General features: G+C 47.1%; 1 protein-coding gene across 1 annotated transcript in view; it reads right to left on the bottom strand.

Annotated features, from left to right (window-relative positions):
• Nucleotides 1-17,344, bottom strand: part of loxhd1a (lipoxygenase homology PLAT domains 1a) — a 332,608-nt gene that overhangs the window by 198,734 nt on the left and 116,530 nt on the right. The window contains exons 9-13 of the mRNA XM_072497474.1: nucleotides 14,818-14,898; nucleotides 11,785-11,969; nucleotides 9,016-9,114; nucleotides 7,969-8,117; nucleotides 5,169-5,292 (exon numbers count right to left, since the gene is read on the bottom strand). Coding sequence (XP_072353575.1) covers nucleotides 5,169-5,292; nucleotides 7,969-8,117; nucleotides 9,016-9,114; nucleotides 11,785-11,969; nucleotides 14,818-14,898 — 638 coding nt within the window. The remainder of the gene's footprint in view (nucleotides 1-5,168; nucleotides 5,293-7,968; nucleotides 8,118-9,015; nucleotides 9,115-11,784; nucleotides 11,970-14,817; nucleotides 14,899-17,344) is intronic.

Genomic DNA, 17,344 nt, shown 5'->3' with positions numbered 1-17,344 from the left:
AATGTTCTTGGGTGTCCAGGTTCGAATCTCCCACCATGGCAGGTGGCCTGCCGCAATGTTCCAGTGAAACCCAGCGCAAACTGGAGGGACAGCACCTCATCTTACGATTAGGCATTACAGTCTTCCGGGCGTAACATTGAGTTCAACAACTTCAGACAGAATTTACAGTGTAGAAGGAGGCCATTTGGCCTATCGAGTCTGCTCTGGCCCTTGGAAAAAGCACCCACACTACTTAAGCCATAACCCAGTAACCCCACCTAACCTTTTAAACACTAAGGGGCAATTTGGCATGGCCAATCCACCTAACCAGCTTCCTGCTTATCTTTGGACTGTAGGAGGAAACTGGAGCACCCGGAGGAAACCCATGCAGACTACAGGGAGAACATGCAAACTCCACACAGTCACCCAAGACCGGAATCAAACCTGAGCCCCTGGCACTTTAAGGCATCAGAACTGTGCCACCGTGCTGCCTGCACTTGTCCTGCTTTTTTGTGCACAGGCCATACCTGAGCAATTTTCCACATTGCCAGGTACGTGCCAGTGTTGTAGCTGCACTGGAACATCTTCAGTTCTACTGCCAGAATATTATCAGTGCCGCAATCTTGCAGTATCCAGTGCCTTCAACAGCTTCTTGTTATTACAGAATCTAATTGGCTGAAGACTGGCACCTGTGATGCTGGGGACCTCGGGAGGAGGCTGAGGTGGATCATCCACTCAGCACTTCTGGTTGAAGGTGACTGCAAATGCTTCAGCCTTGTCTTTTGCATTGCTGTGCTAGGCTCTCCCATCATTGAGGATGGGGATATTTGTGGAGCTTCTTCCTCCGGTGAGTTGTTTAATTGTCCACTACCATTCGTGTCTGGATATGGCAGGACTGCAGAGCTTAGATCTGATCCGTTGATTGTGGAATCAGTTAGCTCTGTCTATCATTTATTGCTTATGTTTTTTGACACGCATGTAGTCCTGTGTTATAGCATCACCAGATTGACATCTCATTTTCAGATATGCCTGGTGTAGCTCCTGGCATGCCCTCCTGCACTCTTGATTAAACCAAGTTGGTATTGGTAGAGTGGTGGATATGCTGGGCCATGAAGTAACAGATTGTGGTTGAGTACAACAGTGCCTCATGGTTGTCCAGTCCAGTTGCTAGATCTGTTTGAAGTCTATCCCAATTAGCACGGTGGTAATGCCACACAACACGATTGAGGGTATCTTCAATCTGAAGACGGGTCTTCATCGCCACAAGGATTCTGAAGTGGTCACTCCTGCCGATACTGTCATGGACAGATGTATCTTGTTATGGGCCAGGCTTTAGAAAACTCCAAAGTATATCATGGAGTTCACCTGACCCATAACTGTTTATAGATTTCGGTTATGAGGAGCATAAGGGCCTACCTTTCAGGTGTTATTCAACAAGAGGCCTTAAGCACTTTTAAACAAAACAAAGTTTATTCTACAAATTCAGTTAACATTTTATAAACACACACAGTAAGCATTTTTTTATCAACTACAAACATAAATTCCCCACGCAGCTACAGTTCTCTATATATATAACCCTTAATGACTTCCCTTTCTGCCATTTCAACTTAATAACAACATCCAATAAAACCAGGAAAACCCTTTTAACAAAACAGTAGGTTTGAATTCTTTAAAGAAAACAGTTATCACTTTTAAATTATCAAGTGATCTGGACACCTTTTAACATGCAGAGAGAGCGAGAGAGAAGAAGCCTTCTTTTTCTGAATCCAGCGTCCAACCGTGTAAACCGAAAGTACAACCCAGAGCCACAGCCAAGCTCCAGCTCAAAACGAAAGTAAAACCCAGAGCCACAGCCCAGCTCCACCCGCACAAAACATCACTGAAGCCATGTGATAATACAAACATTTCTTAAAGGGACACTCGCATGACAATCTGCAACAAGAATGTTGGTTAGGATGAGGTAAAATTTATTTTTCCCTCTTGCTGGTTCCCTCACCACCTGCCACAGGCCCAATCTAGCAGCTATGTCCTTTAGGACTCGGCCAGCTCGGTCAGTAGTGGAGCTACAGGGTCACTCTTGGCAATTGACATTGAAATCCTCACCCAGAGTCTATTCTGTGCCATTACTACCCTTAGTGCTTCCTCCAAGTCTTGTTCAAAATGGAGGAGAACTGATTCATCAGCTGAGGGAAGGTGTGTGGTGATCAGCAGGAGGTTTCCTTGCCCATGTTTGGACTGATGCTATGAGACTTCATGCGGGTTGGAATCGATGATGTCGCAGACTCCCTGGGCAACTCCTGAATGTATATCACTTTGCCACCACCTCGGCTAGGTGAGACAGGACATACTCAGGATTGGTAGTGGCGTTGTCTGGGACATTATCTGTAAGTTATGATTCTGTGAGTATGACTATGTCAGGCTGTTGCTTGACTAGTCTGTGAGAGAGCTCTCCCAATATTCGCACTAGCTCCCAGATGTCAGTAAGGAGGTCTGACAGTGTCTGTGGAGAGAGAAGGGAGCTAATGTTTTGAGGCTGGATGACTCTTTGTCAAAACTAGAGAGAACTGGAAATAGGGTCAGGTTTATACTGATGTGGCAGGGTGGGTTGTGTGGAACACAGGGGCTGGATTGAGGGCAGGTTAGATGGATTGGTCACACTAAATTACCCTTAGTGTCCAAAAATGTGCAGGTTAGGTGGCATCGCGGGGATAGGGTGGGGATTGGGCCTAGGTAGGGTGCTCTTTCGGAGGACTAAATGGTCTCCTTCTGCACTGTAGGGATTCTATGTCTATGTCTAAACCCACCCAGTCAATTACCACCCCATCAGTCTACTTTCAATCATCAGAAAAGTGATGGAAGGGGTCATCAACAGTGCTACCAAGAGGCACTTGCTTAACCTGCTCAATTTGAGTTCCGCCAGGATCACTCAACTCTTGACTCAATACAGCCTTGGTTCAAATATGTGCAAAAGAGCTCAACTTCAGAGATGAGGTGAGAGTGCCTGACCTTGACATCAAGACAGCATTTGACCTAGTATCAAGGAGCCCTAGCAAAATTGGAGATTATGTGTATCGGAGTAAAACTCTCCACTGGTTGGAATCATATCTGGCACAAAGGCTGTGGTTGGAGAAGGTTAGTCATTTCAATCCCGGGACATCAACCATCTTCAGCTGTTTCACCCATGACCTTCCTTCAATTAGAAGGTCAGAAATGAGGATGTTTGTGGATGACTGCACAATGTTCAGCACTATTCACGACTCCTCAGACACTGAAACAGTCCATGTGAAAATACAGCAAGACCTGGACAATATCCATCCTTGGGTTGACAAATGGTAAGTAACATTCACGCCATACAAATGGCAGACAAAAATAAAATTAATAAAATAAATAATCGCTTATTGTCACAAGTACGCTTCAATTAAGTTACTGTGAAAAGCCTTAGTCGCCACATTCCGGCGCCTTTTCGGGGAGGCTGGTATGGGAATTGAACCCGCGCTGCTGGCCTTGTTCTGCATTACAAGCCAACTGTTTAGCCCACTGTGCTAAACCAGCCCCAATGACCATCTCCAACAAGAGAGAATTGAACCATCGCCCTTTGACATTCAATGGCATGACCATTGCTAAATCCCCCACTGTCAACATCTTATCTGTTACCATTGACCAGAAACTGAATTGGACTTGCCATACAAATACTGTGGGTATGAGAGCAGGTCAGAGACTAGGGGCTGGATGATCCAAAAATGGGGCTATGTCCCCAGGCCGGCGTAAAAACGCTGGCGTTTCACTCCCCAGTTTCCTGCCAAAAATAAAGAGCAATTCACTTATCTGCAGGGGGCTACCAGGGACCCAGGGAGCTTTACGCAGCTATGGCTGTGGACACGGGCCCCTGCACTTCCGGTTCCGCGCTTGCGCAATGCGGCAGCCTCCAGTGGCCACGCCGAGCACCATGGCGGACTCGGACGGCAGACCATCAGCAAGAAAGAAGGACCCCCTGATCGGCCCCGCGCCGCTTCATCCGACCCGCCCAATCGCCCCGGCCGCCCATAAGCCCTCCCCCCCCACCCCCCGGCCTGGTGATGGATCCCCCCGTCCCCTCCTCCCCACCAGGGCGGCCGCGGACTGCGTCCGTAGCTGGTGCGCGGGAATCCCGACCGGCCATACGTGGTTAGAACCACACCATCGGGGAAATCGGCCGGTCAGGATCGGAGGATCATGGGGTGGGCCTCTGGCATTGGCCCCCCAGCTGTGTGGCGTGATTCGCGGGCGAGCGATTCTCCGGGGACCGGAAAATCGCAGGAGCGGCGCCAGGCCCGATTCGGGCATAAAAGTCGATTCTCTGCCCCCGCGCCAAATGCGATTTTGGTGCAGGGCTGCAGAGAATCCATCCCTAGGAATCCTGCAGTGCGTAACTCATCTCGTGACTCCCCAAAGCCTGTCCACCATCTACAAGGCACAAGTCAGGAGTGTAATGGAATACTCTCCACTTACCTGGATGAGTGCAGCTCCAACAACACTCAAGACATTTGGTATCATCCAAGACAAAGCAGTCCGCTTGATTTGCACCCCATCCACACACATTCACTCCCTCTGCACTGGCACACAGTGGCAGCCGTGTGCACCACCTACAAGATGCACTGCAGGAACTCACCAAGGCTCCTGAAACTGCACCTTCCAAACCACGACCACTGCCATCTAGAAGGACAAGAGCAGCAGATACCTGGGAACCCCACCACCTGGAGGTTCCCCTGCAAGTCACTCACCACCCTGACTTGGAAATATATCGCCGTTCCTTCACTGTCGTTGGGGCAACATCCTAGAACACCCTCCCTAATAGTACTGTGGGTGTACCTACACCACATGGACTGCAGAGGTTTAAGAAGGCAGCTTAAGGACAATTAGGGATAGGCAATAAATGCTGGACGAGCCAGCGAAGCCCCCATCCCGGAAATGAATAACTGTGGAAATTAGGTAAAGTGAGGATTGAGGTCAAATGTAATATCCTTCACCCTCAACTCCGACTGCCTACAATCGCTATTTAACATTAGTAGGAATGATCCGACAGCCGATAGTAATGAGGCCATAAAAGGGATTCAGGAAAACATTTAACCTCAACACATTTCAAGCAAACGATTATTACTAGCCCACTTCCAATGGACGCCATTAGTAAATTCCAAACTGTATGTTCTCACCTGTTGTCTGACTTCCCCCAACCAGAATGTCACGTTGGATTTTACCATCATCTTCGTCCAGCGCAAACCAACGGTTGACTGGAAAGTCATGCACGGTTTTATTTCCAATATCATCTATAATCACCTGGAGGATGTAAGTCAGAGGCTGAAGGCTGAAGGCAGAAGGTGACAGGGCAGAAACATATACTTGAAAGGGGGAAGCTCAGTTTGTTGAATTGTCATAACCTTCATCCAAGTAGGACAGGGCTGAAATCCCCAGCCAGGTCATTTGGGAACGCATCCCCATCCCACCCCAAACCCAGGATTCAGACACAACTGGAGCACACTCCTCAGTGGGTGAGTGGGGGGCTCTCACTGTGGCATCTTGCTGCAGCATAAGACACTGGTAGGGTCTGTAAAACACCTGCAAAAATGGTTCTTAAATCTCTAAATTTGGAATTTGTTGGTTGTCTGCTGACAATCGATGACTCCTCCGCTTAAAAAAAACCTTGGGCGAGATTCTCCGACCCCCCGCCGGGTCAGAGAATCGCCAGGGGGCTGGCGTGAATCCCGCCCCCGCCGGATGCCGAATTCTCCACCACCGGATATTCGGCGGGGGCGGGAATCACGCCGCGCTAGTTGGCGGGCCCCCCCCCACGATTCTCCGGCCCGGATGGGCCAAAGTCCCGCCACTAAAATGCCTGTCCCGCCGGCGTAGATTAAACCACCTACCTTACCGGCAGGACAAGGCGGCGCGGGCGGGCTCCGGGGTCCTGGGCGGGGTGCGGGGCAATCTGGCCCCGGGGGGTGCCCCCACGGTGGCCTGGCCCGTGATCAGGGCCCACCGTTCCGCGGGCGGGCCTGTGCCGTGGGGGCACTCTTTCCCTTCCGCCTTCGCCACGGTCTCCACCATGGCGGAGGCGGAAGAGACTCCCTCCACTGCACATGCGCGGGAATGCCGTCAGCGGCCGCTAACGCTCCCGCGCATGCGCCGTCCAGAGATGTCATCTCCGCGCCAGCTGGCGGGGCACCAAAGGCCTTTCCCGCCAGCTGGCGGGGCGGAAATCCGTCCGGCGCGGGCCTAGTCCCTTAAGGTTGGGGCTCAGCACCCCAAGATGCGGAGCATTCCGCACCTTTGGGCGGCGCGATGCCCGACTATTTGCGCCGTTTTGGGCGCCAGTCGGCAGACATCGCGCCGTTTCCGGAGAATTTCGCCCCTTGTGTAAAGTTCACTGGCTGAACTACTCACAGGTTCAACAAAAGCAACTTGCATTTCTATAGTGCCCTTAATGTAATAAAGAGTCCCAAGGTGCTTTCCAAGCATTACCAAACAAACATTTAACCCTGAACCGTATATCAGGTCAGGTCGGCGAAAGCTTGGTAAAAGGAGCACCTTACAGGAGGAAAGAGAGGTGGAGAGGTTGAGGGAGGATACTCTGGTGCTTGGGGTCTTGACAAACAAAGGCATAGCTGCCAATGTTGGAGCGATTAAAATTGGGAATGCATTACGAGTCTAGAATTGGCAGTGTGCACAGTTCTCGAGGGGCTGCGAGGCTGGAGATACCACAGAGAAAGAGAAGGGCAAAGTCATGGGAGGTTTAAAAACAAAGGTGAGAATTTTAAAATCAAGATGTTGCTTTGGTGGGAACCAATGCAGATCGGCGAGCAGGGTACTTGAGCGAGCATGACTCAGTGCAAGTCAGTACATGGATAGCAGAGTTTTGGTTGATATCAAGATGGCAGTGGGTAGAACCAGAGAGGTTCTGGCCAGGAGTGCATTAGAATACTGAAATCTAAAGTTAACAGAGGCATAAATGTGAGTTTCAACAGTATCTAAGCTGAGGCAAGGGCAGAGTTGGGCAATGCTATGGAGGTGGAGCTGGGCAGGCATGGTGATGGATGTCATGGTCAGGTCCTGGAATTTAAATCCACAAGTGAGTGCTGGGGGCGATGTTGGGTAGGTGGGAGAGGGGCGCTGGTCACAGTGCTGGATGAAACTGGCAGGATTTCCTACGGTTACATTATCCAGCCAATCAAACTGTGGATTGTGAGCCATTACAAACCCATTGCTTTTTGCCAGATCAGCTATTCCTATCAATCTTCTCATCATGCCCATCAAACCCCATTCTTGCTACACTTGCCCCATTACACTGTCCCCATCAATGATTGCCCCTGAGAATTTCCTTGACGAACCTAATACTGCCTGGGTGAAGGAGTTCCCTTCTTATTATCAACTTCCTGAATTTTTAATTTGCATGTTATTTACTCCATAAAAGCTGCAGGAGCAACTGAGGAGTGGAGAATGGCAATTGTAGTTCCAATGGTCAGTATACACCCAGGCGAAAACCTGATAATAACAGGCCAACTGGGCCAACATCCAGAAAATACTGGTTGCGATGAGCGGGCAATCTGTGGGCTGTTACAACTGAACATTTAAAGAGCAGAGGTGATAGTCCACAAACGCAGCAATGTTTCAGGAGTGAAGCAGGTTCAGTTGTATTTCAAGGATCCCAGAGTCTGAATGGTCTCAGCACAGATCTCAGTTGATGCAGGTAAATCACCAAAAAAAAAAGAGCAACCCTGAGTCTCAGTCAAGGCCACATAATGACTGACACATGAGTGATTGGGATGGTGCATAACTGCAGCCAGGAAAAAGAGCTACATGGTTCTTTCAGAGAGCTAGTACTAGCAAGATGGACAGAATGGCCTTGTTCTGGGTTGTCACATTCTCTAATGTCATGATCGTACCACAGTCTGTGACCGGTACTTTATGGGTTACATGGGAATGTCTGCGGTCAGGTTAGAAAGAAGAGATAGTTACCTTGTCCAAGAACCACCCAGCTGAGGATCCTTTGCTATTGTGACCAATCGTAATTTTTTTCAGGTGTCCCAGGTTCGGTGACTCAATTGTGAACTTGTCCTCATTTCCTCTTTCAAAGTTGTCTTTATCATTGTCCAGCCGTCTTTCTCCTGAAGAAAACTAAACTTAGAATCAAAGATTTACTAAAACAGCATGCAACTTAAACTGGCATCAACATTCGGTGAAAAACAAAACTCTCCCTAATGTCTGCGTATATTGTTCGCTGAGTTCACTGTAACTTTAGATATTAGATTTATTGGTATAACCTTCATCTTTCTTCTCTGCCCTGGAAAGTTTCAGAAAGCAGATAAGCGGCCTTTACATAGGCCATCACCAACCCTACTTTCAAGTAGACACTCAGCAATGCAACACCAGCCCTGAAATGGCTCACCTGCTCATGGCAATCTGGCAAGGGGACACCCATTGCAGTCGAGGCCACCGCAGTCTGCTGACACCGCCTGGTTTTCCATTTCCACGTTTCACTTCCTGCCTTTTCCCCTTCAGCTAATCATACACACCACTGGGGGGTTTGGGGGGGGGGGGGATTCCCTGGCCCTACAGTGGCATATTTTCCCGTCAGTGGTGGAGGTGGCCCACCATTGGCTGGCAGTGAGATCTTCCAATCCTGCCAATGTCTACGTGATTTAGCGTGCCCTACACCCTCCACCGCAAGGGAACGCGCGCATGGGGGGCTCACCATTAGCGGTACTGGAAGATCTCACCGATGGGAAGGGCGACCATTGTGCCACTGCCTCCCCCTGACACCAAGCTTTATTTCCCACTTTATAAATTAATTGAATTTAAATTCCCCCAGCTGCTATGGGTATTTGAACTCATGTTTCCAGAGCATGAGTCCTGGTTCATTGCTTGCTTCATCACTTTCAGCAAGACATCTATTCTCTCCAATGCCAGACATCAAGTCAGATAGTTATGTTTGAGCTGGGCGGGCTCCTTCTTTATCTGTTACTGATAAAAACATCATGGTAGAAAAGGCTAAAAAACAATTACCTGTGTCTCCGTTTTCGCCAAAAATGTTAATGAAGACATCAGCATCAGTGCCGCTGCCTTTGACATCACCCGTAAACACACTGACAATGTATTTGTTCACTGGGGAAAGAGATGGAAAGGATTTGAACAGTCGATGGTGTTCTACATGCAGCTTAGGAAACGATGGAATACTAACATCATTGGTAATTAAGTAACAATCCAATTGATACTGCAAATCATAAAGAATAGCTGAACACCTGATGGCTGGATAGAGATGTTGCATCCATTCACCATTCAGGATACAACAGGAGAATACCTCTACTCCTGTCTTCCAAAGACAATTTGAACATATGCACGGAGCCAGAGTTTGTCAGCACTGGACAAATCTTAGCAGTCATAAGCCGTGTATCTGAGATAGTTTATACAATAAGCCACCCATACAATTAAAAAGAGTGGCTGTGTCTATCAGGTGGTGTACTGGAATACCTATGTCGCCCATCCACTGACTCCATCTACACCTCCCGCTGCCTGGGGAAAGCGGGCAGCAGAATCAAAGACCCCTCCCACCCAGCTTACTCACTCTTCCAACTTCTTCCATTGGGCAGGAGATACAGAAGTCTGAGAACACGCACGAACAGACTCAAAAACAGCTTCTTCCCCACTGTTACCAGACTCCTAAATGACCCTCTTATAGACTCACCTCATTAACACGACACCCTGTATGCTTCATCCGGTGCCGGTGCTTATGTAGTTACATTGTATACCTTGTGTTGCCCTATTATGTATTTTCTTTTAATCCCTTTTCTTCCCATGTACTTATTGATCTGTTGAGCTGCTCGCAGAAAAATACCTTTCACTGTACCTCGGCACAAGTGACAATAAACAAATCCAAATCCAATCCAATCCAATCCACGTGATATGAATGTATCTTTTCTGACCCATTTTATTCCCCTTCCTGCTCTTCTATATTTTCCCTACCCTTCTCTCACCCTTAGCTTTGGGATTTCTACGCATATTCTCTTACGTTCAAGTGCTGTTGAGAAATGCCGGGAGATGATGTACAGTTTTTACACGCACTCTATCACAATCTCGAGTGCGAGATAATAGACCCTGCTTCAGATTTCTCCCAAGTATATTAAAGTTGGTAAGACTTGCATCTCCTAGACTATTGTCTCATGGTTGTCATGGCGAGGGACCGCATGCAAATTCCATTCTTGTTATTATGATTAAAAAACCTGAAGAGAGTTGTAGAAGCTGCCATGGATACAGAAACGGAAATCCCTGGGCGACCAAAATAGAGGTAGTTCAACTCAGCCGAGAAGGAAGTGTCTGGAGAAAGCAGTGGCAGTTTGTTCTACGGGTCTCCAGTTAAAGTAACAAGTTAGGCCCAGATGACGTATTTCTAGTCTAGTCTGCTTATCGAATTACAGTTCTTTAGGCCAAAAATCATGGGACTTTTAAATGAGGTAGCCTTTTCCACAGGTACATATGGTGTAGAGTTTTCCAAAAGAATGACAAAGTGTGAGGTTCTGACTGAAAATCGACATGTTTCTCTCCAGAAACACAGCCAAGTTTTCTGATCAGATCTTCTGACGCTCCGTCAAAAACAAATTATGGGGCATGGTTTGCACTGCCACTCTGGCAGGGCCTGATAGAGTAGCAAGGCGGCTCGACAGAGATCGGAGCGCCACCTTTAAAGGCACCCAGATCAGACAAAAAAACTTTGTCCCACCCACCCCCCCACGGCCATGGAGGAATCCCTCCACAAGCTTCGGGGCGACCCCTCTCAGAAGTATCAGAGGGCACTCCCTCCACTCTGCCCCCCACCCCTGTGCTGTCGATGTTGCGTGCCCCCACGACCACCACCATTCACAAGGGAAACCACCCTCCCCTAATGGAGGAGGGATACCTCCTGTCAATGCCCTGGGCAGTGCCCCATGGTACTGCCAGGGGGCACCACCAGGCAGTACCATTGCTAGGGTGCTAGGGGTCACCCAGCCCCGGCCCTCAATCCTGAGATTTCCAGGCAGCTCCACACTCCCTAGCGTGGTCATCATGACTGGTTTTCATGTTTGAAAATCAGTAGTGATTCTCACCGACGGGGAGAACTGAACGTGGCTGGACACTCTAGCATGTAGCCACTTCATGATATTAAAACGTATTTAAAATCAGAGGCGCAAATCTGATCACTTCCCCAGTGGGGGTCGGGGAAGATTACACATTCTGAAATCTCGCCACAAGATTTCGCGGCCATAACAAGATTTGCGTTCACGGCGAACGGGCCTGCTAAATCCCGCCCAAGACATTTCTAATGCAAGCAAGGTGATTTTGTGGATTTACGTATAGATACAGGAAATTGTCATGCACTTGGTATAAAAAGAGAGTGGAGATACTGTAAATCATGGACTGGTTTGAATAAACATGCGGAATATAAATGCATGTTTTATCCTGCTTGTAACATGAACTTATCTATTAGCCTGACAGATCGTGAAGGGGCATTCACAGAATTGGCAGATACTAGTTGGTTCCTGAACTGGTGGGTCAATGTAAATGTCATTGGCAAGGTCTAAGATACTGTAGATCAGGTTTCGTAGATATGCTGAGGTTTTGCTTGTGTGCTTTTCAGAGGCAGGATTAACCTTGGAGAATCTTTCCTTGGGAGATTTTAAGGAAGAACTACCTTCGGTCCTACACCAGATTGTATATGGTTTGTGGAAGGGAACAGGCTGAACTCATTGTTAACTACTTTCTTATCTCCTAGTGTAGCAATCAAAGATGCACATGGCTTACATTTGGGTATGTCCATTGGGTTCAAACTTCCGAGCAGATCCCGCACGTAGAGTCCATCGCCCTCCTCTTTGCTAAGCCATTGGTTACAAGGAAAATAAAAACGGAGATGGGGGCGGTTCATGTCGGTGATCACGAGCCGATCCAAGAACCAGCTGGCACTCATTCCTGTATTGTCATGTTCGATCCTAGTACATGGCAAAGGGGAAAGCTGTTGAGTAAAAGACAACGAGGGGAAAAACTGTTGCCAATGACAGACAACATGGCTACATTTAGGTTGGTAGCAATTTTATCTTCAACCTTTTTCTGCCAGTTCCCTTTCGCGAGATCACTGCCTTCTTGCTGGGGTACAGTCCCACAAGTGTTCTTCACCTCCTGATACCTTGCTTGATTCTGTCCTCATCTAACCTCCACACATGCGCACCTCCAGTCTGATTCTCTGGAAAGCTTTCAAGTTAGAAATTATATTCAAATTCTCCCTCCCAATACTGATTTGATGTCTGAGATACCCAGGTGAAATGCCGAGCTCCATAATCTAGGACATGGTACAGGAAGTGGTTCAGGTTTGACTCCAATGGCTTGAACACAAAATCTAGGCTGATACTCGAATGCTGTAATGCTGGAGTGCTGTTTGATAAAAGGAGTCATTTTTTTGCCTCTCACAGGTGTATTTTGTCTCCTGGCCATCATTTATCGCTCAGCCGGCATCACCAAAAGCAGATTATCGGGTCATTTGTCCCATTACTGTTTGTGGGAACTTGCTGCGGGTAAATTGGCTGCTGAGATTCTCTACATTACAGCAGTGACTACACTTCAAAACGCTTGAATGCATATAAAACAATGTCCTTCCTCGTTTCAATTCTTTCTTTCTCTTTCTTTCACCACCATTCTGCCATAGAACTATTAAATAATGTGATGTCTACTCCTCTCACATGATGTCCACATTGAAGACACTTGCAAGCAAATGGCAAGCAAGTATGGGAACATTTTATAATCTTTTCCTTTCCTAATCGAGGGGTACATTTCCATATGTAATATCCAAACCGATGCCTTGACTGGTAACAAATAACCAAATACAGACCTGGGATTAAACCTTGGACCCTCTGGTCTATAAATTGTAATGTTATAACAGTCAGAGCCTTCAGCTACTCAACTGAGGGGGAAGCTTGGAGAAGGTACCTCTGAGATAGGTTCTAGGTTAGTCACTGGTCTGTACTCACAAGGGGTAATGTTAGAGATGCCACTATTGACCATGGCGGGATTCTCCGTCCCGCCACACCTGTTTTCTGGCACATGCGACCCTGCCGGCAGCGTGATTCTCCATCCCGGAGGCCAGCCAATGGGATTTCTCATTGTGTGCCATCGGGAATACCGCGGGCATGAATGCGCTGCTGGTAAAACAGAGGATCCCACCGACGGAGAATCCAGACCCATATCTTTCCCGAATTTAAGAGGCAAATTAGCCATGGATCTCATTAGTATCGGTGACTTTGTGTATGAGCATGTCGACAGGACTAAATTAGCTGTCATACCATTGTGATCAAGTAGTTAATCAATGTTATAATAAGCAAAATACTGCAGATGCTGGAATCTGAAGCAAGAGCAGAGGACACTGGAAAAACTCAGCTGGTCTGCCAGCATCTATTTTTTTTAATATAAATTTAGCGTACCCAATTCATTTTTTCCAATTAAGGGGCAAATTAGCATGGCCAATCCATCTACCCTGCACATTTTTGGGTTGTGGGGGCAAAATCCACGCAAACACGGGGAGAATCTGCAAACTGCACACAGACAGTGACCCCGAGCCAGGATCGAACCTGGGACCTCAGCGCTGTGAGGCTGCAGGGCTAACCCACTGCGCCACCGTGCTGCCCTCTGCCAGCATCTATTATGAGAGAAACAGAGTTGACATTTCGAGTCCTTTGACTCTTCGTCGGAACTGAAAGGAGGGAAGTATGTGTTCCAACTGTCGACAAAAAGTAGCAACTTTAAGGACAAAGACAGATGGTCTGGTGTGGGGGGGGGGGGGGGGGGGGTGCATTGAGGCAATACATGTATGGGATTTTTTTAAAAGAGGGTTTAAGTTGGAGGAGCAAGGTCACAATCTAAAGTTGCCAAACACAATGTTGAGTCCCGAGGGCTGTAACATGCCCAGCTGGAAGATGAGTTGCTGCTCTTCCAGCTTACACCGGGCTTCACTGGAGCATTGCAGCAGGTCGAGGGTGGACATGTGGGCATGACAGCAAGGTGCTGAAGTAAAAATGGTAAGCGGCCAGAAGGTTGGGGTCATGCTTATGGATTGAGTGAAGGTGTTCTGCAAAGTGGTCACCCAGTCTGTGTTAAGTCTCCCCTTTATAGAGGAGACCATATTGGGAGCAGCGAATACTGCAGACCAAATTGAAGTAAGTGCGAGTGAAATGCTGCTAATCCTGTATGGAATATTTGGGACCTTGAATGGTGAGGAGAGAGGAGGTAAAAGGGCAGGTGTTGCACAGTCTGCGATTGCAAGCGAAGGTGCCACGGGAAGGGGATGGGGAGTTGGACGTGATGGAGGAGTGGACCTGGGTGTCACAAAGGGAGCAGTCAATGCGGAATGCTGTCGGGCGGGGGGGGGGGGGGGGGGGGGTTTGAGGGGAAGATGTGTTTTGTGGTCCCAAAGAGAAAATGCTGGAAAATCTCAGCAGATCTGCCAGCATCTGTAGGGAGAGAAAAGAGCTACCGTTTCGAGTCCTGATGACCCTTTAGCATCGTGGTGGAGTTGGCGAAAGTGGCAGAGAATGATCGTTTGCATGCGGAGGCTAGTGGGGTGGAAAGTGAGAAAAATGGGACCCTGACATGGTTCCCCGTTCTTTAGTCTATTCATGTTCCTTGTCAAGTCCTACACCAGAATATTGGTCACTCAGATGAGGAACCAAAGTTTGAATGATGGCAGCCCACTCCAGCAAGAATTCAATGTCTTTGGGAGGGAAGAAGACAGGAAAGAAGAGAGAGAAAAAATAGAGTAGAAGATATTAAGGGAAACATGTCAATCAATACCTTATTTTCTTTATTGGCCCCACATTGTTGGTCTTGATCCGGAAAACATCGGTTTTGTTTTTCTCAAAGGCCGTTCTACTTCTGCAATGCACACATCATTCAAAATGTTTCAATAGAAATTCATTTAACAAACCGGAAATCGGGGTTTGGTTTATTGGAATCAGCAGGCAAACTAGAAAAGACATGCAATTTTTACCAAAGTGTATGCAATTCTTGGCTGTATTCGGTGTTACTTCCAAAAATGTTGCATTCACTAAAACCCAGCTTACAAAAAACTCATTTAGAAAAATGATTGAAGCAATATGTTGGGTGTTCATGCAAATATTAATATATATTTTATCGTTTAGATCTTGTCTTGAGATATTCGGAAGAATTTTGGACCTTTTCAAATTTAATACTCCATAATTAATTGAAGTCAATTAAACTTGATAAGCAGAGATACCACAGAAATATCCGTTGTTTGATATTAATGAATAATTATTGATGTGTTCACATGACATTTCTTGGTCCAATATTTTCACACAGGATAGATGTGTACCTATGCAAAAATTAAAAGGCAGAGAAATGTTATTTGAAGACATTAAACATTCACCAGCAGTAATTTCTGGGCTCTGTTGCCTTTTCTAAGAAGAATTTCCTTCCAATGTGCCCTGGATTAACAACTTCTATTTGGTTTCATGTCACATGGTAGGTTCCTGCATCTTGCTTAACTTTTTTGAAGTGATTTTCTTCCTTGACTTTTCTGAGGAAATAAGAACATTTTAAGTGGCCGCAGGAAAGTCTTACAGTACAATTCACCTGGACATCGAAAACGTAATAAAATTCCAGATGGAAGATTATCGCACAAGATTAATGTAGTGGATATCCTAGATGAAAAATAGTGGCTAAAAGAGAGGGAAGTACAGCTGCTTGGTTGGGAAATGAGGAAATGAGGTTGAGATGGGGAAGTACATTGTATGAAGTGTCCCATTGAATGATTCTGGGGCTGTTAATGTTTCTGGTCTGTAGAAACACGGTGAGGGGATGGAATTCCACCCCCCCCCCCCGTGATGTGATTCTCAGTGGCAAGAAGCAGCCTGCCATTGGCAGGGTCTTCTGCTCCCACCGCAGTTGATGGGATTTCCCATTGAATCCACCCGCGGTAGGAGTTTGCCGTCGGTGGAACCAGAAGATCCCTCCCGCTGGCGAGAACGGCCGGAAAATCTCCCTTACAATGAAAGGTGGCGTGATTTGCAGATGACACAAATTAGGGAGGGATGGAGGTGTGGAGAGTGTAATCTGAAGAGTTGCGCACAGTGCTAGGCAATATTAGTAAGAGAGCAAAGCAAATGGAGATTAAATTCACCGAAGATAGGTGCAGTGCCTTACATATTTCATAAAAATTGGGGAAAATTGTGATTAAAAAATGAAATTAGGATAAAATAAAATGAAAAGGGGGATTGATAAGGGAAGCTGTCTAAAGGCGTGTTTTGAAATGCAAATTAACATATCAGTGAGAAAAGCAAATGTTTACCTATGTAACTAGGGGGGAACAATGGCGTGTGGAAGAGGTAACTTCAAAGTGACGAGATAAGGAAATCGGCACTTAAATGCTAAAAGCCGTGCCCACAGGGTTGGTAACATCAAATGGAAAGAATTATATAGCCAGAGCACAATAACTGGAGACAGGGACACAATAGCAGCAGCTACCATCACAGCCACACCCAGCTGCAGAAAACAGTCTCCATGAAAACACGTTATCACTAAAAGGGTGGCTGATTAAAATCCCAAACTCGAATTGAGAAGATTTCGCCTTCGCTGAAACTAAAGACGGTTTTCCCAAACATGGACAAACAATCTGTGCATGGTAACTATCTGCTGGATTTAGCTCGTAGAGTTATATAATATAACTCGGGGCGGCATGGTAGCACAGTGGTTAGCACTGTTGCTTTGCAGCGCCAGGGTCCCAGGTTTGATTCGCAGTTTGGGTCACTATCTGTGCGGAGTCTGCATGTCCTCCTCATGTCTGCGTGGGTTTCCTCCGGGTGTTCCGCTTACCTCCCACAAGTCCTGTAAGATGTGCTGTTAGGTAATTTGGACATTCTGAATTCTCCCTCAGTTAACCCGAACAGGCGCCAGAGTGTGGCGACTTGGGGATTTTCATAGTAACTTCATTGAGTGTTAATTTAAGCCTACTTGTGACAATAATAAAGATTACTATGATCATTATATTGGATGTTGTTTGGGAAAATGGGTGACTCAGAGTTCATGACACAAAGGTAGTTGAGAACAACAGATCCTGCTGCACCAGTTTGATGTGGTATATTCTTTAAATCCACCAATCAAGCTGCTTTAGCTCACTTGGCTAGACAGCTGGTTCGTGATGCAGTGCAAGGCCAACAGCGTGGGTTCAATTCCTGTACCGGCTGAGGTTATTTATGAAGGCCTCACCTTCTCAACCTTGTCAATCACCTGAGGTATGGTAATCCTCAGGTCAAATCACCACCAGTCAGCTCCCCCCTCAAAATCGAAAGCAGCCTCTGGTCAT

This window comes from Scyliorhinus torazame, chromosome 3 (assembly GCF_047496885.1).
Source record: "Scyliorhinus torazame isolate Kashiwa2021f chromosome 3, sScyTor2.1, whole genome shotgun sequence".
Classification (NCBI taxonomy): Eukaryota; Metazoa; Chordata; class Chondrichthyes; order Carcharhiniformes; family Scyliorhinidae; genus Scyliorhinus; species Scyliorhinus torazame.
This window is presented reverse-complemented; position numbering and strand designations above follow the sequence as displayed.